Raw genomic sequence first — 23940 nt, 5'->3', positions numbered from 1 at the left:
CTCCAAGTCTTCTCTCAGACTGTCCCCTAGGCCCATCCCTTTCCACCTTTTGCATCTCAGAATCCCTAGAAACCCACTTGAAGGAAAGTAAGGATTCTGAGAGAAGGAGGTAAGGACTGCATGCCAGGCATGAGAATAGCCAGTACAAAGGTACAGAGGTGGGAGAGGAACTCTTTTTCTGGGCTCAGTTTAGGGACTACCTCCTGTACTTGGGAAATCTTACCTGACCTCCCACTGCTAGTGCCTCTCACCCCAAATTACCTTGTATTTTTTTGTGCTTGTATTTATAAGTAGACATGTTGCTTCTTCCACTGGAGCATATATTTCTTTTTTGGGGGGGGAGTATATATTTCTTTAGGATAGGTATTGTTTTGATTTTGTGTCCCCATTACCTAGCTTAGTGCATGGCACATAGTAAATGATGAAAGCTTTTTTATGGATTGATCTCCACCCCAACTGTGTTTGGGGGATGAGTATTCCTAAAGGATTCAGGATCACAAAAGGAATAATATAATCAAACCCTAAGTAAACCCAGAGTAAAGAAGCTGAAACTAAGAATCAGCAAAAGTAGTGATTTACAAAACTGAAATGATTGTATGCCAGCAGTTCTAGATTAGAAAATGCAGCACAAGACACTTCATTTGAAAGGCAGCTCTTTTCATTTTAACAGATTTTGCCAAAATCATCCTGACACCAAACAAAACTACATTTATACAGAGTTGAAACATAAATAGCCAGGTTTTATGGACATGACAAGAATTATAAGCATGAATTGATGATTTTTTTAAAAAGTATCAAAAATTAAAAAAAAAAAAGAAATAAAAGGAACTCATTGAAGCATGTTTAAAAAGTGAGAACAGTAAGCACTTAATCTAAAATAATTTAAAAAGCTATGTCAACTGCAGTGAAGCCATTAAGGGTGATAGGAGATTCCCAAAGGTTAGTCAGGCATTGAAAAAAGTCAGCCTGAAACATATATGTACCTACACAGTTTAATATATTTCATGGCTAATCTTTTGTCTTTTGTGGTGCTAATGAAGCCTGGGGCACACGGAAGGCATTGCTCTAGTGAGTAACTTTACTTTCCTTTTGTAGCCATTTTGTTCTATTAGTGTATTGGTTCTTAAGATGCTATTGATCTATTTGTAAATTGTTACTTTGTAGTTTATGCATGTACTGGAACTTGATTTCTTTTAGATACTGATTTAAAATATATTCCTATTCCAATAAACAGCTATGGGAGAATATTCCCTATGTTGTCAAAAAAAAAAAAGGAACAGAAGGAAATTTAGAGGGAAGCACAGACAAACAAGACAGCTTTGACAATAACATGTTAAATTTATTATATATATATTATATATTTTTAAAGTAAGTTGCAGGGCAGCTAGGTGGCGCAGTGGATAGAGCACTGGCGCTGAAGTCAAGAGGACCTGAGTTCAAATTCGGCCTCAGACCAAGCACTTGACACTTACTAGCTGTGTGACCCTGGGCAAGTCACTTAACCGCAATTGCCTAAAAAATAAAAAAAAAGTAAGTTGCACATAATAGAAATTCATGATTTTACACATAATCCTCTTTTCTTTGTACCTGGAAATAGTGTCTCTTTTTTGTGGGTGCATATTACATTCAGAATAAAAAAATGAAGAAGTAGATCAAGAACCTTTATGTTCCTAGGTCTGAATTTTATCACTGCCCCTCTACCACCACCGAAGATCCTGAGATTTGGTAGAGCTCTAGGTCATACCGCTATTCTGGGTCATATCAAGGGAATTACCTGGCTCTCCTGGGGAGCTTTCCCTTATATTTCAGTAGTGATGGCCCTTGAAGTAGTGCTGTGATGAAGGGGCTCTTTATTTAAGGAACTGAATTTCTGATTAAGAGAATGTTTGCTGAGGATGTAAACTGAAGAGTGCATTATCTGGGACTGGCAGAAAAGGGGGAAAAAATCATCTTGACTTTATTTTTTTGTAACTTCCCAACTTCCATTCAGGACCCCATGGGCATTTTTTCAATAGTTACTTAGTTTGGTTATTTTTACACTCCTGATCTTCAGTCTCTACATGGAGAAGACCCACCCTTTGCTCTGAAAGGCCCTGTTGGGTCTTTGAATGTGGTGCTTGTGTAAAAGGGTGTGAAAGGGTATCCTTTCAGAGCCCAGTGTCACTCACTAAATTGGCCAGCCCCCTGTTTTCCCCATCCCGCCCCCTCAGTAACCTGGCCTCCACTCTCCAGCAGGACTGTCCTTGGCTATGAGCTTCTAGTTGGTTATCGGACACTGAAGGGACTGGCTGGCGCAAGCAGGCGCTGAAAGGTGAAGGAGAGAAGCCTTCTGGAAACCAGGAAAGGAGGCAGCCAGCAGCAGCTTAACTCTGCAGGAGCCATGGCTGCAACCTCTGTCTTGGTGCTGCTTTTTCTTAGTCAACTTGTAGCTACCTCCTTCGCTCAGGTAAGTATTCTTTTGTCTACTTTGAGGTCAAAGCAAAGAAAGAACTAACGTGGGCATAGATTGCTTTTCCTCTTAATTGTAAAGGTAGGGGTTAATAAGTAGGTGGTTCCAGTTTTCATTTGTTCAGGATGAAAGAGCAAGAATTCAAGAGAGAATTGGAAACCTTATCTGGGGTAGGGAGGGAAGGATGGATGAATGGATGGATAGCTGCATTCTGCAATCTAAAGGCCACTACTATCTGTCTTGTGGGAAGAGGGGGTGGGTGACATTTTTAGAGCCAACACACCCATTTGCAGGAACAAAACTAGTGGAATTAAAACTCTCTCCCTCTCTCTCTCTTTCTCCCTCTCTCTCTTTCTCTGCCAAAACAGCATAAGCTTAAGCACGTTACTTTATTCACCCTAAGTAGAAGCATTTAAAGGAAACACCAAAATCTTTTCTTCTCTTTTCAGTGGAGATCCCAGTAAGTATGTAAGAAACTCCCCCTTCCTACCCTTGCTCAAGAATACCCACCTCATTCAGGAAGGGCTCTAATTCGTGTGTCACCTGGGAGTCCCTGGTGTCTGACAGAATCCCTCTGCCAGGCGTCTCTTTGTCTCCGCTTCTTAGAGAAACCCCCTAGAGCAGAGCCCTAGCTCCCCAGGCAAGGCTTACAATGAGACTTTTGTTCCCAAGACTGTTTCGCTGGACCAGGTTCCCCATGGAGCCCATGCCACAGTACAGACTCTTTCTTACCAAAAGCATGAAAATAAAAAATCCCACACCTCAGGCACTTTGACAGAAAGGCCTCTTTCAGGGCACACAGACGGCATTGTGCAGCCCTCTAGACATCCCCCACCTTGGATATCAACAACTACCAGCCTACTTCTGCTGGGAGTTTAGGTGGTCTTAGGGGGCCAGCCATAGGCTTGGGCTGAACCATCATCCTTTTAGATGACTTTGTTTACCTAGCAGGGCTGATAAAGGAGCTTGCTCTGGGAAGGGGAAAGTTATCTTAGCTCCAAGTCTCATCAATTCCCTGAGATGGAGAATTCTCTCAGCCCCCAAAGTTTTCCTGCTTCCTTGCCTAATAGCTTCCCTAGCTTCCTTTGAGTCTCAGCTAAAATTTCCCCTTCTATAAGAGCCTTTCCCAGTTTACTTAATCTTAGTACCTTCCTTCTGAGACTCCCCCATTTATCCTGTAGTATATCTTGTTGGTACTTAGTTTCTTACATGTTGTGTCCTCTATTAGACCATGAGCTCCTAGAGAGTAGGGACTGTTCTTTGCTTTTCTTTGTATCCCTAGCACTTAACATAGTGCCTGTCATACAGTAGGAGCTTAATAAATACTAGTTGGCTGACTGACTGACCACCATGCTGGACCATGAGTGGAATGAGGCAGGGAATTATCTATCTTTGAGGGACCTTTACTTGATGCCATATTTCTGTTTTTCCTATCAGAAAATGGGACCCCGGGGCCCTGCTGGACCTCAAGGACCTCCTGGACCTCCTGGAAAAGATGGCATAGATGTGAGTATTCTTTTTTTTTTTAAACAATTAATTTATTTTTGGTATTCAACATTCACTTCCATAAGATTTTGAGTTTTAAATTTTCTCCCCCTCCCACTTCTTTTCCCCCTCCCAAGACAGCGTACTATCTGATATGGGTTCTACATATACATTCATGTTAAGCATATTTTCCCATTAGTTGTGATGTAAAGAACAATTAGAACTAATGGGAGGAACCATGAGGATGAAGCAATAAAACAAAACAACAAAGGAACAGGAGAGCAAATACAATGCTTCCATCGGCATTCAGACTCCATAGTTCTTTCTCTGGGTGTGGAGATATGAGTATTCTTGGAGTTGAGTGAAGAATGTGAGTGAAAAGTCAAAGGTGAAAGAATGCAGGAGAGTTAACTCAGGCTCCAAGGTAGCTTGTTGGGAAATTATCAATTTACAAGTGAAAAAATGGAAACATACAAAGAAAATATTTTCTAAACATTGGCAAACCTGCCATAAAGTTTCTAAAATTCAAAAATTTGTACTTGGTGGGGATTTGTCTGAGGAATTGATCTCTGACCTGAGAAAGAATTAGGGATTTGGTGGTTCAGGTGGGAAAGAGTGTTGAAGAGGGTAGTGGGGTGAGGCTCTGCTTTGGGGGAGAGGTAGGTACATATGTCTCCAAAAAAGAGAACCCCCAAAAAGAGAAGAGCTAGATCTTTTTGCTAGTTTTCAGACTGAAACTGTTTCCCTTGGTGAGGGCTGGGGGGGGCAAGGGTACCATAATATGTTCTCTTCCTAAGGCCCACAGTGTTTACTACTAGCAGGTTTCAAGGAGAGGCTAAGAGACACAACTTTTATTGATGAACTCAGGAGAGAATTGCTATCTTGTTTTAGGGTCTAAATGTTTATGGGTAGTTGTGGTTGCTAGGACTTGCTAACGAGATAGGCACCTGGAAATCTTATTACCCATTTCTCAGAAAATGTCATGTCTATCTCCTTTCTCTCTGCACACCCCTTTTTCCCTTCCCTCTCTTTCCCCCTTTTCATAGAAGTCTTTGCTACTCAGACATTGGATCTAGCAGAGGAGTTTGGTTTTTCCCATTTTAGTAAAACCACCAAGTTTAGTAAGCCACAAAGCAGGCTCCCTAAACTGAGCAAGAAGGTTTCAAGGTGGCAATTTTTCTTACCACAGCAACTTCTGTGGTTTTACAAAGGCATAAAGACCTAACTGTATCTAGCCCCTATTCTATGTGTACAGCAGGCAGGTCAAATAGGGAAAGGACTGTTTCCCACAAGTGTTCAGAATGTGACAGACAGGATGGAATGGAATCAGGAAGGGGGTGAGGTGGGGAGCTCATTCTGAAATACCCTTATTCAATAGGAAGGAATAAAAGGTCCACATGTCAAATGGGGTCTTGGCCTTCTGGGAATATCAGGTTTAAACCTGCCATATTAAATCCTGGAGTGTTCTTGGCAAAACTGTGAACCAGGCAAAGGATTTCCTTGACCTCCATCTTATGTCCCCTCATTTCTCCTAGCGTCTCTTAGTCTTAGCTTTAGTCTTCTTAGTCCCTTAGTGGCCTTACTGTGCAGGGGGTCCACCTTAATTAGCCTTCTAGGCCAGTATACCCCCATTTTCTTCTTTTGCTTTCTTTCTACCCTCAGTCCTCCATTAGCACTAATCCCTTAGATGTCAATGGCTAATAATGACTATAATGACCTTATTCTGTACCAATCCTCCCCCCCCATAAATATTTGCAGTGTAATATACTACTGTCTTCATTCTGGGCAGTGGTTCTAATATAATAAAAATAATTTAAAAAACATAATACATATAATATGTATAAGTAATCTTGATTTTTCCTGATTCCCCAAAGTCATATCATGTAGATAGCTATTTATTCTGATTATATATGAGGCCAGTATTTTTTCAGAAAGGAATGAGCTACTACTCCCAGATAGAACTGGAAAGGAGCTAGTGAGAGATATTCAGGAATACCCAGATATTGTGCCTTATCAGGATAGAAGCTTTGACATTTATAACTTTTTCAACCATTGAGGGGTGGGGAAGAGTTTGGGCACTTGGAGTGACAGTACTGGGAAAAGAGGTATAGTTTGCAGTTTTTCTGGACCATTTAAAAAAATATGAATTTTATTTTTTATTGTGAACTTTTAAAACATCAACAAATATGTACATTTTAATGTATAAAGAATGGAAAAGAGGATTGCACATGAAATTAGAGAGTTCTGTTACATACAGTTTTTAAAATGTATTTTTAAAAACTCCCTTCTGCTCTTGTATACACACATGTATATATGTATATATATATATATATATATAAATGTTTAATTGATTCTCTTTGCCTTCCTCCCTTCTTTTATTTTTTTTAACATCACTAACACTACCCACCAACTCCACTTGCATAAATAAAAAACTTCCCTTAAAAAAAAAATGCGGTCAAACAAAACAAACAATACATTGACTATATCTGAGAATCTATGTGTCAATCTGCACACCCTGTCCATCACCTCTCTGTTAAGAGGTGGGAAGCTGTTTTATCCTCAGTCCTCTGAAGGCATGATTGGTCACTGCATTCATCAGAGTTTCAAAGGCTTTCAAAGTTGTTTTCCTTCACATTATTGTGATAATTATGTAAATCATCCTCCCAGTTATATTCATTTCACTCTACATTAGTTCATTCAAGTCTTCTCAGATTTTTCTGAATCCATCATATTTGTCATGTCTTATGGTACATTATATTCCATGATACTTATATACGATAATTTGTTCAGCCATTCCCCAAATGATGGGCAGTAGCTTAATTTTTACAAATACTGCTATACTACAAATACTACTGTAAGTATTTTTGTACATATAAAATCTTTACCTCTGTCTTTATTCCTTAGGTTATATGTCCAGTATTGACATCATTTGGTCAAAGAGTGTGCATATTTAATAACTTTGGTGGTTTAGTCCCAAAATGCTTTCCAAAATGATAGGATAAATGAACAGCTGGATCAACAGTGCCTTACTGTTTCTGTTTCTGAACCATTTTTTCATGCTGCTCTGTTTACAGTAACATGTCTTTCCCCTAGCTGTAAATCCTCACCTTCCTTATATCAGTCAATTCATAATCCTCTCTTAGAGGTGGTACAATCAATGGGAAGACCCTGGAGCCTGAAAGCAAAGAAGTGTCTGTGCCATCAGCTTGCCATAACTAGTCTCCCCATATATCCACTGTAGCTGTGACACCTGGCTCCCAGCCTTTTATTTCTGGATTAGTCAGGGAAGACTCTGTCCTAGAAATCTTTCAGGATCCTGCCTTTCCTTTTCTGAGGATAAAAATGCACAGGAATTAAACACAAAACATGCCCATCAATGAAGCAGCTTAGGTGGGATTCACAGGGTGGGTTTGGGCATCCAATATACCTTTATTTCACATGGGTAAAAGTAAGAGGGAACCTGTGCTAGGTCTGTCTTTAACATTTTGGGCATGTGTTGCTTTTTTCCCTGTCATAGGGTGAAGCTGGTCCTCCAGGTCTGCCTGGCCCCCCCGGTAAGTGTGTTCCTAATAAAAGAACTGCCAGGATCCTTCAGGTATTGGTGATACAAATATTCAGTTGGGGGGGGGAGGAGAGGTGTTAGGAGAATGAGCTCAGCTATATCAGCTGGGAAGACAATAATCTGCTATCTAGGACGTCTCATTTGGTGTAGGGCCAAGTGCAGCAGGACAGTTTAGTCCTTAACCTGGCTATTTCTGTTCCCTTAGAAGACTGGGAAAGTCAGGAGTAATAGGTGTTGGATGTCTTGAGAAGAAGGAACCCTCAAAATAGAATAGAGACAAGAAAAGGGGCCAGGAAAATAGCAGAGCAGGATGGTGAGAGGGTAGAAAGGGAGGGCTTAGGGAGAAGAAGACTTCATGCCTGGCCTCTGCCATTTTCTTTGGCCTGGAGACTTCCTAGGGAAGCGGAAGGGAATAAGCATTTATGTAGAACCTATTATATGTTAGCCACTGTGCTTTTACAAATATTCTCTAATATGATTCTATGATCTCATTCGATCTGATCCATTGATGAGAGCAGTGTGGTCTCTGTTTTTCTAAGATGAATTAAGGGAGGGTGACCTCAAATTCTCCTGGTGAAAAGAACTGGGAAATTTTTGCCTAGGGCAATGAGTTATTTCAATCTCTTTAGCTAAAGGGACCCTTTTTATGGTCAGGGAATGAGCTGGTTTTAACATATGAGCTGCCTGCCCTCCAGCAGGTTTGCCCAAACCTTTTGAGATCTAAAAGTCATTTAACAGCTGGATTCAGAACTCAATCTTAGGCACTGCAGCCCAGAGGAAAGGGATAGAAATGGGTAAATAAAAAAAATAAATAAAGGGAACCTGGTTCCCACCTTTAGGAATGATACAGCATAGAGGCACAGCTTCCATGCATGAAAAAGACTGAAGGAGTGTGACTCAAAGTGGAAGGGAAAATCTAGGGCATGTAAGCACTGAGATACAACATGACTAGAGTGATGTAGAGTGTGGTTCCTTGGCTCTGACCCTCCTATACTCTGAGAAGCTGTTCCAGAAGAGAAGGGTTTGAAGCACAGCTCTGAAGAAGGAAAAAGAAGGGATGGACCCTTTTAATCTGGGAAAAATAATGCATCTAGGGACAGACTTAGTTGTACAGGCAAAGGTGACAGCTGACCTTTCTTTCTAGAAGAGATAGTCTGTGTCTAGGAATTAGGACAACAGTAGGTGTTTGCCTGATAGCCTCTGCAGGAGACACGGGATGAGGGCAAAAGTCCCAAAGAAGACATACTCTATTCAATTAACCTTTATTAAGTGCCTACCGTGAGCCAGGCACTATGTGCCACATCATATGGAACTAGACTATCTCCCTCATTCTTCCCTTTCTTTCTTTCTTGTGTAGGGCCCCAAAGGAGCACCAGGGAAACCAGGGAAACCTGGAGAAGCTGGACTGCCTGGGCTTCCAGGTGTTGATGTGAGTATCAGAGCTTCTCTCCTTTGCCATTCCCATGGAGGCTCACTTCTCCTCCCCACATTCTTATTCCGTCCCAGGAAAGGCTGCTGGCTTTCCCTGCATGGAACCCAATTCCTTTGCTTGGGCCCCAAGAACTCTCAGAACAACTTCCAGGAATCAGTTATAATTTCTCTTTTCCCACTGCCCATTCATGTGGGAAAGCTGGGGCCAAGTTACTGGAAGTCTCCGGGTTTGGGAGCTCTTTGGGCTGTAACCCAAATAATCGCTGATTTGTGATTTTTAGGCAGATCGTTGGCAGGACAAAGAAACACCATGATGTTCCTCTCCTTAGAAAGTTTAAAGTTGAGCCAACTCTTAATTATCCAGAGACCAAGGTCTCAAAAGTCCATTCTAGCTTTAAATTCTAGGCTTAGATAGGTGTACAAGCCAGGCCTCTTTATTCCTCTTTCTTCCTCTCCCTGCCCATCCTTGCACCATTTCACTACTGATAATAAAGCGAAGAATCTTAGGAAATGTCTTCTCACTGCTACCCCCATAACCTTGGTTTTTAGTCTCCAAAAGGAACTATAAGTCCCGAAAGACAAGCGGTGTTTGTGTTTTACTTCTCCCTGTTCCCAGAGAGCATATTGATAGAAAACTGAGAAAAGCTTATTTGTGTATGTGATATTTTTTGTATTTATATAGAGGCAGAAATTCCCCTTCCCTCTCCTTTCCAAAGTACCGTTTATGACAGTTAGGTCAGCATGGGCCTGACCAGAAAAAACTTTAAGTTGTTATCTGTTTGCTTGAATTGCAGCAGAGTCAGGAATATTGGGAAGGAGATACTTTTGCTTCCTGCTGTTTGGAGGTTTCTTTCGTGTTTAATTTTTAAATGATAACATAGCAGACTGTCCCTCTAGTTTCCTCCTATGTACCAGAGTACTCTCCATGTGACTCTTCTCTTTTCTGTCTCTTCCTCAGGGTCTGACAGGTCAGGATGGGCCCCCTGGTCCCAAAGGCTCACCTGGAGAAAGGGTAAGTTCCTGAAATGTCTATATGGCCTTCTGGGTTTATTTGGTTTTTTTTTTACTTTCTTTGTTTGTTTGGTGGGAGGGGGTGGGGAGAACAGAAGTAGTCCCAGGGCAGTCAGTGGGCACAGAAGAGGTAACCTCATTCCTAATCATCCATGAAAGCCTTGAGCTATTCCTTGACCCTGTGGATACCAGAATATCTATAAAGGACCAGGCTTCAGTTTATTTTGCTGCAGGAACTGGTAATATAATTAACAATCCACAATTACAATGCACTTTCCTGACAATGACCCTATGAGATAGGGAAGAAGGGGTAGATCTATAGCCTCCAGGGTCTCTAGCTCAGAGGAGGCCTAAAGCAGAGAACAAGAAAGGGAACTGGAAGGGAAGGAGAAAGGAGGCCCTCTTGGAGTAGAGAATGGAGGACAGCTTGTCCTCATAGCCTTACAGAGCTGTCAGCCAGAGACACTTGTCAGACATCTGGTGCCTTAGGATAGGATTTAATTATACTAGGATAGTTCCATCTAGAACCCTCCCTCTGTGTCCAGTTACTTACATATGTACATTTCTCCATAGCCATTATGTACAAAAGTCATGTCCTTGGTCCTCAGTGCCTCAGACTAAAGTCTTGTTTTTATTGGCTTAAGCTTTCTCTTCACTTGACTCTTGCTGATGAAGTATGGAGGATCTCTGGACAGCAAGGCTGGGTTTGGCTTTGTTTCTTCAGCTTCCTAGGAATAAGCGGTATATGGGGTTGGGAGAGTGGGAGTAGGAAAGGACCGGCTTGCAGGCCTCCTAGAGGCACTAGCAGCTGATGGCTAGGAGGGCAGTTTGAGGTCACAATTCTATCCTTTTCTTTCCTTCTTCTCTATGTGGTGACTACAGTTGTACCTCACCTTAAGTAGGGAATAGGTACCCAAAAAAGAAGAACAAGGACTAGTTACGGGCAAGATGGGCAGCACTAGATTGCAATACTCAGTAAGAGCTTTGATTTTTTTTTTTTTTGCTTTTTTTTCAGCGAGGCAATTGGGGTTAAGTGACTTGCCCAGGGTCACACAGCTAGTAAGTGTCAAGTGTCCAAGGCCGAATTTGAACTCAGGTCCTCCTGACTCCAAGGTCAAAGCTCTATCTACTGTGCCACCTAGCTGCTCCAAGAGCTTTAATTTTTTTAAAAAATAATACACATTTTTAGAGTTTAATTCTGGACCTGTGATTTCAATGTTATTGGGAACTTCCAGGTGAGGAAATTCCCTATTCAAGGGTGGGGAACCTGCAGCCTCAAGGGGCACATGTGGCCTTCTAGGTTCTCAAGTGCAGCCCTTTGACTGAATCCGAACTTCACAGAACAAATCCCCTTAAAAAAAGGATTTGTTGGGGCAGCGAGGTGGCACAGTGGATAGAGTACCGGCCCCGGATTCAGGAGGACCTGAGTTCAAATCCGGCCTCAGACACATATCACTTACTAGCTGTATGACCCTGGGCAAGTCACAACCCCAATTGCCTCACCAAAAAACAAAAACAAAAACAAATAAAAGGATTTGTTCTGTGAAACTTGGACTCGGTCGAAAGACCTCACCCCTGATTTGGGGGAAGCTTCTTAGGGAAGAATCAGGCCCTTGTTGAGGAACCCAAGTACCCTCTGTACTGATCAGGATGTGACAGAAGCATGGCTAAGGAACCGATGGGCTTCCCAGGAGCCCAAATTCTCACCATTTCTACACACACACACACACACACACACACACACACACACACACACACACACTCGTTTCCTTTTGTCAGGAAAGACCCCCATCTTCTGGCTCCCTTTTACACAGTCCTACACCCATACTCCATGCTCCAAGCTTTCCACTTTGCACTCTTTCACAGGGTCTCACGTACACACCTTCTCACTTGCACTTTGGCTCACACAGGAAAGGGAGAAAGCAAATCCTATTCAAATTACCTGCTGAGCAGCCCTGCTTCCTGCTTTCCAGTCTGGGCTGTCAGGAAGCATTAGCTGGACTAATTTCCTTTAGAAATAAAGCTAATTCCTTCTAATGTCCCCACCAGGGCTCTCTAAGGATTTCTTTCCCTTGCTTACAGCAGGAGTTCTCAATCAGGCCCAAACTTGCAGTTAATGTGTGTCAGGATGAAAATAATTTCTCATTCCATCCAGTTCAGAGGCTACCTTCCTAACCTTCCCTGCCCCCACCCCCTCCACTTCACCACCACTACTTGGGCAGCAGGTAGTCCTGGTAAAGAGTGTATGACCAGGAAACCTCTGATGGGAACCACTAAGGGGTGTCATGGACAATGTGCAATGAGAGTGACTTCATTGATTTGGTGGTAGGATTCCGAATGTAAATTCAGGACTAGGGGTGGGGGATATGGAGCTGCATCAGATGGCAGGAGTAGGAAGAGAGGAAGGTAACATCAGTGCAGGGGACTATCTGGGTAGACATAGGAGAGGTATCCCAGGTTGCCAAATATGTGAATGGTTTTAAACTTTTATTCAGTCATTTAGCAGACATTTATGAAGTGCCTACCATATGCAGAACACTGCTGTGTGCTGGAGGGAGTTATAAAATTTAACTAAGACATAGCTCCTGCCTTCATCTAGCTTTCATCACAAAGATAAAAGAGAAAAATCTCTAAGTTCCACTCCCATTCATTCATTCAAGATGTGATTCCTGGTCACCTGCCTGCTTTGTGCCTTCTCTTACTAATGGGAAATCCTTGGGATGGAAGGGGCATCTGATGGGGATTTGATCTGAACCCCTAAAAAGAAAAGACCATGTCTTTGAAAGCAACCCACTCCCTGAATTTTCCCAGACATTTCAGTAGCCCAAATCACTGGCACCTCTGCTCAAGGCATCTGGCCCACCCCAGCCCACCTTGTTTGCTTAATTAGCTTACTTGACACTCCTTAATTCCATCTAGACCACTTCACTCCTTGATCCCAACCAGATCTTCTCATAGTCTTTTCCTGTATAAAAGTTATCAGTCCCATCCTTATAAAATGCACAGATTCCTTATGAATCTGGCCCACCTAACTGCTGTTATAATAAAACCTCACTACTTTGAACGAAAGCAGGCTTGAGTGCTCAAATTCTTTCCAGGCAGACCCGCCCTGTACTCTTATATTTTGGGGTTCCTAGCACCCCATACCACATCACATCCAGAGGTCATCTAGCCCATTCTCCTGAATCCTTCTAGGTCTCCATTTTCAGCAATTCAGAAGTTAACTTTTTCCAAAGTATTTCCCCAAGGCAACAACTAAGAGGAAAAAAAAAGTTGAAATTACCTACCTGTTTAACTTTGTGGTTAAAGTTAACCACTAAACACATGATGACTTAAACAGTGATCTTTCATTTCAGGGCAGGAATTACAAGAGCAAATTGCTCTCCAAATTACAGTTTGGGCTTCCAGGTTTAGCAAGGAGACAAGGAAAAAGTGGAATCAGAACACCTAGTTTTGGAGGCTAGACTCCAAATTTTATTGAATAATGGAGAAATTACAAGATAAAAGAAAGCCTGGCATTCAAGAATTCTAGGTTCTAGGTTGACCTTTGTCACTAACTAGCTATGTCATCTCAGGCAAGCCAATTAACCTTTTTAGATGATAGTTTTTTCATTTGTCAACTGGAAATGCCTGGTAGCAGTGAAAAGCAAATAAATAATGGATGTGAAAGTCCTTTAGAAAACAAAAAATAATGTCCAGATGTGATATGTATATCCCAGGAACAGGGAAAGGAATAAATATTTATATAGTGCTTATTGTGTGACTGGCATTGTGCCACATGCTTTATAAATATTATCTCATTTAATCCTCGTGACAACTTTGAGAGGTAGGTATTATTATACCCATTTTACTGGTGAGGAAACTGAGGCAAACAGCAGTGAAGTGATTTCCCTAAGGTCACAGCTAGTAAGTATATACAGCCAGATTTTCCTGATTTCCAGGTTTAGTGCTCTATCCATTGTACCACCTAACTAGATAGGCTGGAGATTGAGAGAATTGATTTTTCCCCTTGAAGTTTCTGCTCCTCTAACCTCCCCATTTGAGGAAGCTCTATCACCAATTAATGTTTTCATTCCACAGGGTAGCCTTGGACCCCCAGGGCCTCCTGGGCTAGGGGTAAGTACTTCTTTCTTATAGGTAGCATTTGAGGGAAGATCTTTTTGGAAGGCTAGTGGGAGTCTTGGGCACTGTCAGCACCTTCTTGGCAATGCAACCATGTTAAGGGAAATGAGCAGAAAACTCAGAGATAATTGTGTCCCTTTCTGAGGCTGCCAATTGGACCTACCAGAGTTTCTTAAGAGGCTAGACCTCAAAGCCAAAAGTCCAAGGGCTTGACCTCTAGTTGTTCTGTACTCCTGGGAAGGTCCAGCAGAGCATATGCCCTGACACTGGAGAGGACCCATCCTGAATACTACCCGATCCTTCTTCTTGACCTTAGAACCATTCCCCAAATTCCAATTTTTTCAGAGAGCTAGATGAGTAGCTACATAACCTTTCAGTATCTACTTTCTGAATAACCTCCACCTTTTCTTTACTGTTTGCAGGGCAAAGGACTCCCTGGACCTCCAGTAAGTAGAACTAGCCCAGAGAATTTGTTTATATTCTTGGTGACCTCTCCTCTCCCCCAGACTCTAGTGTTATCTCCAAACAACCAGTGAAGACTGACCAAAGTCCCTGGATCCTACATTAGGGCAACTAATTGAATCTCTCAGTGACCAGAGGCCCTGGAATTAGCTATCAACTGTCCGTCCAGTTCAGTTCCTGCTCCAAACAGCCAGAGAAGGGACTAAGTTGATGTCTCTCTTGCAGAGGTCCAAAGGTCTCTAGCTTGTTGGCAGTTCCTATCCAATCTGATGCCTCTGAGCAGAATAATCAAGATGAATGAATAAATAAATAAATATTTTAATTTATTTATTTGTTTGTTTTGATTAAAAAAAAACTGGGACTATTTACTTTTTGTCCTGCACAGTTTTCATTTTTGATTTCTTGAAATATAGCTTTGAAAAGACAGGCTTTTAAAAAATCCTTTGTATTTTAAATAGAACTACTTTACTAGGTTTTAAACCCAAATCACTCTAACTTTCAAGCCTCAATGACTCATCGTTTAGTTTTTGATGGTTTCGAAAGAGTGTAAATAGCAATTCTTTTCTGTTCTGGCCAGAAACTCTGAGGGTCTTCCCCTCCCAGACGTGTGTATTTGCAATAGTAAATTGGGCCATCTTTTGTCTCAACTCTTACCTAGTCTTTAGTCATGGAATGGGTGTGGCCTCACACAAACTGGGGAAAGACCTTAATTTAGAAAGGCCAAAGTCACCTGCTGAATTCTAGGCCATTGACAGTTGTCTTGACCTTTGTCTAGCCCCTCGACTTCAATGACTCTAAAGGAAAGAGTGAGGCTGACCACTTTGCTCTGCCTCACTTAAATCCAATTAACAGGCAAGTCAAAGCATCACTCTCATGATATCATTGCTCATCTTTGAGAATGAAAGAGGAACAAAAACAACAATCATCACTTGGGGAGATTTTATTTATTATCTTTCTCCCATCTTCCCTTCCCCAGGCTTGGCTGTCCAAGAACTCATCCAAACTCTTTGAGAGAAGACTCATTACCACTGGTGGTGAAGACTCATCACCCTCCCCTCTTTCCATAACCCTCTGCCTAGGGTGCTTACTGCTTACAGGACTTGAATGAGATGGTCATCAGCAACTTCATTCCTTCTTAGGAGATGGAGTTCTACCAGAGCTGATCTGATCTGCCTCTATTCCCTGCAGTCATCTGACTTGCTGATATAACCTATGGATCCCTAGGCCTTTCTAGCTGCTCCAAGGCAGCAAGCTTAGGACTTGCAGGCTTTTTCATCTTCCTGTCTGTAGTTGAACTTTCTTTTATGTGTTGTCTCCCTTAATTACGGCGTGAGCTCCTCGAGGGCAGGGGCTCTTTCAATTTTTCTGTCTCCTCAGTGCTTAACATAGTGTTGGGCACATAGTAAATATTTAAATGCTTTTTTCATTCATTCATTCATAGTTCCCCAGGTACAGCTCCAGAGTAGAGTTCCTAACCACGTCCCCCTAATCTCCAATAACAAACAAAAGACTAGTGTTGAAAGAAAAAAGTCCTGATATATTTGCTTTTCTCTTTCTCCAGGGTGAGGCTGGACTGAGTGGCCTCCCAGGAGGAAATGGAGTCCGTGGACCCCCTGTGAGTGACTACCCCGTGCTAAAACCATGCTGATATTTCTGGGTTAAACTAGTATTTCTGTCCCATAATGATAAGTATTTATAGGTTAGCCATTTCATACATACACATACAAACACACACATATACATACAACATGGTCCCTACTTTAGGGGACCAGACAGGATGCTACCAATCTACACATGTATCATCAAAAAACCTGTAGTTTCTCATTGTTCATGGTGCCTGGCTGGGTTGGGCTGGATGCAGTACAGAAAGGGTGGCACAAATCCAGTCCCTTGCCTGTATATTTTCATAGTTTAAGAGCTATGCTGATGCAGACACAACTCTAAGAAACAACCAGTAGAGCAAAAATACCATCCTGAAGCCTGGATGTGAGTGAGTGAGACAGATGTTCAAGTTGGGAGGAAGGCCTGTCAGGAGCTATATCAGCCTGTTGTTGGAACAGGGAGAGAATGGACTGGGGAAAGGTGCATTGGGGTCATTATTAGAGGGAACTTTCATCATTGCTTGTCTTTCCCAACCTCAGAGTGACATGAGCCATGTCACATGACTTTTCTGAGCCATGATTCTTCCCTTTCCTAGGGACCATCTGGACTCCCAGGTCTGCCTGGTCCCCCAGGCCCTCCAGGACCTCCTGTAAGTACTAGCACTGACTTGCTGAGAGCGAAGAAAGTCCAGGGTTTTCATAGTCAAGGGTGGAGTGTTTGAGAAAGAGATGGACAGAAGAAAAGATTAATACTGGGATGGGCCCAGGATCTCTTTCTTCTGCTAAGGCCAAATTCCTAGACAATGAGTTGTGTATTAAGTTCCTCAGGCTCCAGGAAAGAAAAAAAGACTAATTCCTAGGACAGGATAGGACTTGAAGAAAAGGGATTGTCTGGGGTGTCAGAGGTGAGATCTCTCCCAATTCAACTAGACCTGTCCTTCATTTACCCATCCATTCATACAACATTTATTGAATACTTGTTATAAGTCAACACATAGAGCTGTGTCCAGGAGTTTAGGCCACCTGTATTCTTTCCTCTCAGGAAGGAACATATCCAATTGACCACAGGAAAATTCCTCATCTTCTGCTCTTGCCAGGTTGTCTGACTTTGGTCTGTCTCTGATGCAAAGCCTGAACTGAGTTTTGTTTACTTCATTTGCAAAATGGGAAAGGCTTGTTAGCCCCCTGTGTTGCTCCTTGGCAAGGCCTATGAGATGTGACCAGAAGGATTATTTCACTTTATCCCCATTCTCTAGAGAAAATGTTCTGAGCTTTTTTGTGATATGGACCTATTTAGCAATCTGGTGAAGACTTTGGACCTCTTCTCAGAATAATGATTTTAAATGCATAAAATAAAATAAAGAAAACAAATTAAATTGAGATACTGTTATCAAGATATACAAATTTTTAAAGCGTAATTTCATGGACCTTTTGCTCTAGAGGAAATTGCTGGCAGATCACTGAGTTACTATACCACTATCCCCCTCAGGAAGACAGCTTTGCAAACTTGGGCTGACAAGCTTGTACTTGTTTTCCTCTGCCGTAATTAACCCTGGGTACCTGGAGACTAGACTTGCAGGAGTGGAGGGTGCCCCTTCAGAGACCCCCTGCTTGTTTCTATTTTCTCTCTGATCAGAGAATGCTAGAAGGTCCTAGCTTGAGACTTCATCACTCAACCAACCCACTAATCAGTGAATAAGAACTCACTGGGTTTGTTGTAGTAGGCACTGTAGTGAGTCCTGTAGTAGGCACTGTGGCAGCCGATCAGTGAGTAGAAGAAATTGGTCCCTCTGATAGGGGAGTTCATAATAAAACTGGGAAGGCAGAAAGTAGACAAATGAAGCGATGTTGAGGATAATTCCAAAGTCTTCAGGTGAGTCTCCAGTGGAAATGGAGAATGAGACAAAAAGGGAAGGATCTAAATGCTTCAGTTGATGCCCTAATTTTTTTTTTTAATTTCAGGGACACCCAGGGGTTCTTCCTGATGGTGCTGGTGACCTCCAGGTAGGAATTTTTCTTTGTTTTCTACAGGGGTTGACTTGGGCTTAAGTATACAGTTCTCAGAAATCAAGAGACAGGCAAATGGAGAGGGCCAGGCAAGGAGCCCTGGATTTTAGTCTTGATTCCAGCCCTAACTCGGCCATGTGATTGTGGACAAGTGATTTAATACCTCTAAGTTGTTGTTGTGTGTGTTTTTTAAACTAATCTGGAGAAAAGAGAGGATGTTGTCTGCCTTTTCTCAAAGAAGATCAGTAAGGCTGAGGCATTTGAAGGGTGAATGTAAAATGTTTTGAGACCCCTGGAAAAAGAAGGGAGCTGAAATGTATTATGCTTACTGAAAATTGTCTGCCATGTGTATAAGGCTACTGTTGAATCCTTCTTGCACAAAGTTACCAGGCTATGTATCAACAATATATCAAGAAAACAGCACATAGGGGCAGCTAGGTGACGCAGTGGATAGAGTACCGGCCCTGGATTCAGGAGGACCTGAGTTAAAATCCGGCCTCAGACACATTACACTTACTGGCTGTGTGACCCTGGGCAAGTCACTTAACCCCATTGCCTAGCAAAAAAAAAAAAGAAGAAAGAAAGAAAGAAAAGAGCATATAATGTTACATTTAAACATTATCTAGCTTACATGGGGAGAAAGATAGGCTGGAATTTAATTTGCAAGGTTGGATTAAATACGGGGTCTTTGGGCCATCCTACAAAAGCCTTGAGGATTGCTACGTACTAGTATGTACCTTGGGACTCATTTTTTACCTTAAGGTAGCTAGGTGGCATGAGGGATAGAGCACTCGACTAGAGTAAGGAAGACCTGATTTTGAATCCTGCCTCATTCACGTGCTAGCTATATAGACCTGTCACTTAAACTTTCTGAACCCTCAGTTTCCTCGTTTGCAAAATGGGGGCTTGGACTAGATCAGTGGTATCAAAGTCATTCAAACAGAAATGGACCACTAAACCTACATAATCATCCCTATAGGCCACATATTGACTTGAAAACCACATATTAACATTATTTATGTTTTATTGCATTTTTATTTTGTTAAATATTTCCCAGTGACATTTTAATCTGGTTTAGGTTGTAGGCCATGGTGTTTAATACCTGGAATAGATGGTCTGAGAGGTTCTTTTCAACTTTAAAACTATGATCCTATGATCAGTGTGTCAGCTTGTGCCAGTGACAGAAATATTGCTTCATTTATTCTCACCCCCACTGCAAACTATTTCTAGCTTCCCTTTGAAAAGAGTCAGTTGGCAGCACTGCTGTTTATGACAACATCTGTTAACACCTCACTTCTGTGTATTTAAAAAAAAAAACATTTTGGGGGAGGGTAATTTTTTTCCTCCTTTTTGAGAGTCAATAATAAACTGTCAATTTTACTTTTTTCAAAGAAATGCAGCCAGCTTTTTGGTGGCAGAACTGAGTTCATCTTATTTGAGAACTTTATAGCTTTTCTCCCTGGTCCTCCCCTTTAGGACTTCTAATTAACCTGCCTGCTTTGTACTAAAGAAAAAAGAGGCAGGCTAGCCTGATGGTTATTGCAATAGTCACCTGTGGTAGGAAAGGCAACTAGTACTGATTTGGAATCAAAAGACCTGAGTTCTGCCCTGATGTTTACTGCCATCCATTTAGGGAAGGAGGGGAAGAGAATAAATATTTAATTTATTTAAAAGGGAATAAATTAAATAAAGTAAAAGGGAATAAATTAAATAAATTAAAAGGAGAATAAATATATAAAACCTACTGTATGCCAGAAACTGTGCTAAGCGTTTTACAGATATCTCATTTGATATTTACAACAATCCTTTGAGGCAGGTGCTATATTATCCTCATTTTACAGTTGAGCAAACTGAGATGGACAGAAGTCAAGTGACTTGCTCAGTGTCACACACTTAGTAAGTATCTAAGGCAAGATTTGAACTCAGAGCTTTCTGACTCTAGGCTCAGTGTTCTATCTACTGTGCCATCTAACTGCCTCAGTTCCCTAATAACAAATCTTGTGATATTTACTTGTTGAGCATAGTACTTCTTGTAATATCTACCTCATGTCATTGTTAGGAGAGGACTTTTAAAAATTTAAAGTATGACAGAAATGTGAGCTATCATTGTCAGAAAGCCCTGAGGTTGGGTATTGGGATTTCTATCCCAGTTTTTATACTAATTTGCTCTGTGTGTTTTGGAATGTTCTGTTACCCTTTTGAGGCCTCAATTTACTCCTTTGAAAAATGGAGATGAGTCAGAGAGTGCTGGGAGGAAGTTGCTGCGTAACTACAGATGGACATTATGTGTCCTGAAAAGGTTTTTGGAGAATGAGCTTTGTGTAAATCATTGTTTTAAATGTAAGAGAGCTTACCATTTTCAAGAACTAAGAGTTTCTTGGTGAGCTGAAAAATCCTTTTGTAAAGCCAACAGTGACTAGCTACCCTCTCAATCTGTCTTGAGAATTTAGATGTTCAAATAATGGATTTTCTTAAAGTGGGGTCTATCCATATACACCATGTAAGACAGTCGGGGGAAAAAATGAAGGAAAGGTTATGAAAATCAACCCTCCTATTCCATCTATACAACTTTCTGTGGTTTCAGTTAAGGGTCATTGATCTGAGCCTGGTGAATTTCCTGTATTTGCTTCCATTTTTTGTCATTGCTGGCTGGGTCTGAACCTTGACTAGTCATCAAGGCAGCTAGGTGGCACATAGACTGTAGTCAGGAAGGCTTGAGTTCAAATCCAACCTCACTCACTAGGTGTATGACCTGACAAGTCTTTTAACTTCTCTCTGCCTCAGTTTCCTCAACTGTAAAAAGAAGATTATAGTACTTACTTCATATGGTTATTGTGCAGATTGAATGAAATGCTATTTGTAAAGTGCTTAGCACAGTTCCTGGCACATAGTAAGTGCCTAATAAATGTTTGTTCCTGCCTTCCTTGGTGGAAAGTCAGGCTTCTATATTCAAATCAACGCTGTAGTTACCTCTGGATAGGGTCTATCAACAGATTCTTCTATTGCTGCACTCACTACTCTGTGACTCCCACCACCCCTCTCTACAAGTGTTGCCTCTCCCTTTAAAATGTAAGCTCCCTGAGGGCAGGCACTATCTAGCTTTTTAATTTGTTTCCTCCACGCTTAGCTCAGTACTTGGCATATAGTAATCATTTAATAAATGTTGTTCATCCACTCATTTATTCATCTTAGAAGTAGCCTTTGTGTACTGATTTCTTTTATTATCCTGACTATGGCTCCATGATATTTGAATTATTTCTTTTTGGCTGCTTGAAGTATTTTCTCCTTGACCTGTGAGTTCTGGAATTTGGCTTTAATATTCCTGGGAGTTTTAATTTTGGGATCTCTTTCAGGAGATGATCAATGGTTTCTTTCAATTTCTATTTTACCCTCTGGCTCTAGAATATTAGGGTAGTTTTCCTTGATAATTTCTTGAAAGATGATGTCCGGGCTCTTTTTTTGGTTATGGATTTCAGGTAGTCCAATAACTCTTAAATTTCCTCTCCTTGATCTATTTTCCAGGTCAGTTATTTTTTCCATTGAAATATTTCACATTTTCTTCTATTTTTTAATTCTGATTTTGTTTTATTGTTTCTTGATGTCTTGTAAAGACATTAGCTTCCATTTGTCCAACTCTATTTTTTTTTTTTTTGGCTAGGCAATGGGGTTAAGTGACTTGCCCAGGGTCACACAGCTAGTAAGTGTTATGTGTCTGAGGCTGGATTTGAACTCAGGTCCTCCTGAATCCTAGGCTGGTGCTCTATCCACTCTGCCACCTAGCTGCCCCTTGAGTTTGTGTTTTGAGTTTCCCTGTCACCACAGTAGCTTTCTATAGTCAGGATCTTTTTCTGCTATTTGCCCATTTTTCCAGCCTGTTTCTTTTTTTCTTTTCTTTTCTTTTTTTTTTGTGAGGCAATTGGGGTTAAGTGACTTTCCCAGGGTCACACAGTTAGTAAGTATCATGTGTCTGAGGCCAGATTTGAACTCAGGTCCTCCTGACTCCAGGGCCAGTGCTCTATCCACTGGGCCACCTAGCTGCCCCTTCCTGCCTGTTTCTTGACTTTTAACTCTATGCTAAAGTTGGATTCTGCTTTTGGAATGGAGGGGGTACTGTCCTAGGTTTCAAGCGTTTTGTGCATCTGTTTTCAGAGATAATTCTGGGGACCTGTAAGTTTTCAGTTCTTCCAAGGTGGTATGATCTAGAGAGAGGTGTGTTTACTACTCTCCTGGCCTGTGCTCTGGTCTGTGAGTAACCACAAGCATTCTTTTCTACCCTGGACTTGTGAGCAGTGTCCCAGCTCCCATGTGGCCACAAGCTCTGGTATGCTAGTGCTTGTCCTTGCCTTGATACTGAGACCCAGGACTGTGATCCAGATCCAGGTGTGGACAATGCAACATAGTCCTACCCCTGGTGCCAACAAAGGGGCCCCTGTAAGCTTTTGACCTGTTGTCTGATCCCCTTACTGTGTGTAGACTGAGAGGTATAGAAACTACCACTGGGGCCACTGATTCAGTAGCCCACAAGGCCTACTGCTGGTTTGCTGGGGAGTGGCCTGCACTGGACCAAGCTCCACTCACACCTAGGTGCAAAAGACCTTTCCTGTCAAACTTCTAAGCTGTGTTGGGCTGGAAAATTGTTTCACCTGGTCATTTTATGGGTTTTGCTGTTCAGATTTTGTTTTGAGGCATTATTTAAAGTTGTTCAGGGAAGTTTTAGGAAGAGCTCAGGTGAGTCCCTGCCTTTTTGAAGCCATCTTGGTTCTGCCCCTGAGCTCCCATACCTTTGACTCAAATTTGCTCTTTATGTCTTTCTGCAATCAAGAGGTGATTGAGAAGAAAAATTTCTGATCCCATATCTCTTGTTCTCTTTCAGTGTCCAGCTATCTGCCCACCTGGACCCCCTGGACCCCCAGGAATGCCAGGATTCAAGGTAAACTCACAGGTCAAAGCAAGATATACAATTGCTGGGTGTCACAGACCAGTGTGGAAGCAGGATTTAATCTTAAAGAGTCAATGGGGAGCCATTGTAACCTTGTAAAGCTGTCCCATTCATTCCAGTGTTTGTAATGCTGGGATGTAGTCATTCAAGATAATGTCAGCTCTTAGAATTTAGGGATTTTTCATTTCTTCTTTTTTTCTTCTTTTCTTTCTTTCCTTCCTTCCTTCCTTGTTCCTTTCTCCTTTCCTTCCTTCCTGCCTCCTTCCTTCTTTCCTTCCTTCCTTTCCTCTCTCCTTCCTTCTTTCCTTATTTCCCTCCTTTCTTCTTCCTTCCTTTCTTCCTTCTTCCTTCCTCCCTCCCTTTCTTCCTTCCCTCCCTCCTTCCTTCCTCCTTCCCTTCCTTCCTTTCTTCCTTCTTTCCCTCAGTTCTTCATTCTTTCTTCCCTCCCTTCTTCCTTTCTTCCTTCCTTCCTTCAGTTCTTCATTCCTTCCTCCCTCCTTCCCTTCCTTCCTTCCTTTCTTCCCTCAATTCTTCATTCCTTCCCCCCTTCCTTTCTTCCTTCCTTCCCTTAATCCCTTCCTCTTTTTCTCCCTCCTTCCTTCTTTCCTTTCTTCCCTCTCTTCCTTCCTCCCCCCTTCCTCCCTTCCTCCTCCCTTCCTTCCTCCCTCTCTTTCTTCCTTCCTTCCTTTCTCTCTCTTTTTCTTTCTTTTTTTCTCTTTCTTTCTCTCTTTTTCTCTCTTTCTTTTTTCTTCCTTTCTTTCTTCTTTCCTTCCTTCCTTCCTTCCTTTCTTCTTTCCTTTCTTTCTTTCTTTCTTTCTTTCTTTCTTTCTTTCTTTCTTCCTTCCTTCCTTCCTTCCTTCCTTCCTTCCTT

General features: G+C 41.8%; 1 protein-coding gene across 1 annotated transcript in view; it reads left to right on the top strand.

The window, feature by feature from the left end:
* The first annotated feature begins 2243 nt into the window (after window positions 1-2243).
* The window catches only part of COL9A3 (collagen type IX alpha 3 chain), a 53807-nt gene continuing 32110 nt past the window's right edge, over window positions 2244-23940 (top strand). The window contains exons 1-11 of the mRNA XM_027852666.1: window positions 2244-2446; window positions 3887-3955; window positions 7452-7496; window positions 8854-8925; window positions 9886-9939; window positions 14019-14054; window positions 14483-14506; window positions 16084-16137; window positions 16720-16773; window positions 18086-18127; window positions 23004-23060. Of these exons, the coding sequence (XP_027708467.1) occupies window positions 2381-2446; window positions 3887-3955; window positions 7452-7496; window positions 8854-8925; window positions 9886-9939; window positions 14019-14054; window positions 14483-14506; window positions 16084-16137; window positions 16720-16773; window positions 18086-18127; window positions 23004-23060 (573 nt within the window). The 5' untranslated portion in view covers window positions 2244-2380. The remainder of the gene's footprint in view (window positions 2447-3886; window positions 3956-7451; window positions 7497-8853; window positions 8926-9885; window positions 9940-14018; window positions 14055-14482; window positions 14507-16083; window positions 16138-16719; window positions 16774-18085; window positions 18128-23003; window positions 23061-23940) is intronic.

This window comes from Vombatus ursinus, unplaced genomic scaffold (assembly GCF_900497805.2).
Source record: "Vombatus ursinus unplaced genomic scaffold, bare-nosed wombat genome assembly UNPS02000580.1, whole genome shotgun sequence".
Classification (NCBI taxonomy): Eukaryota; Metazoa; Chordata; class Mammalia; order Diprotodontia; family Vombatidae; genus Vombatus; species Vombatus ursinus.
This window is presented reverse-complemented; position numbering and strand designations above follow the sequence as displayed.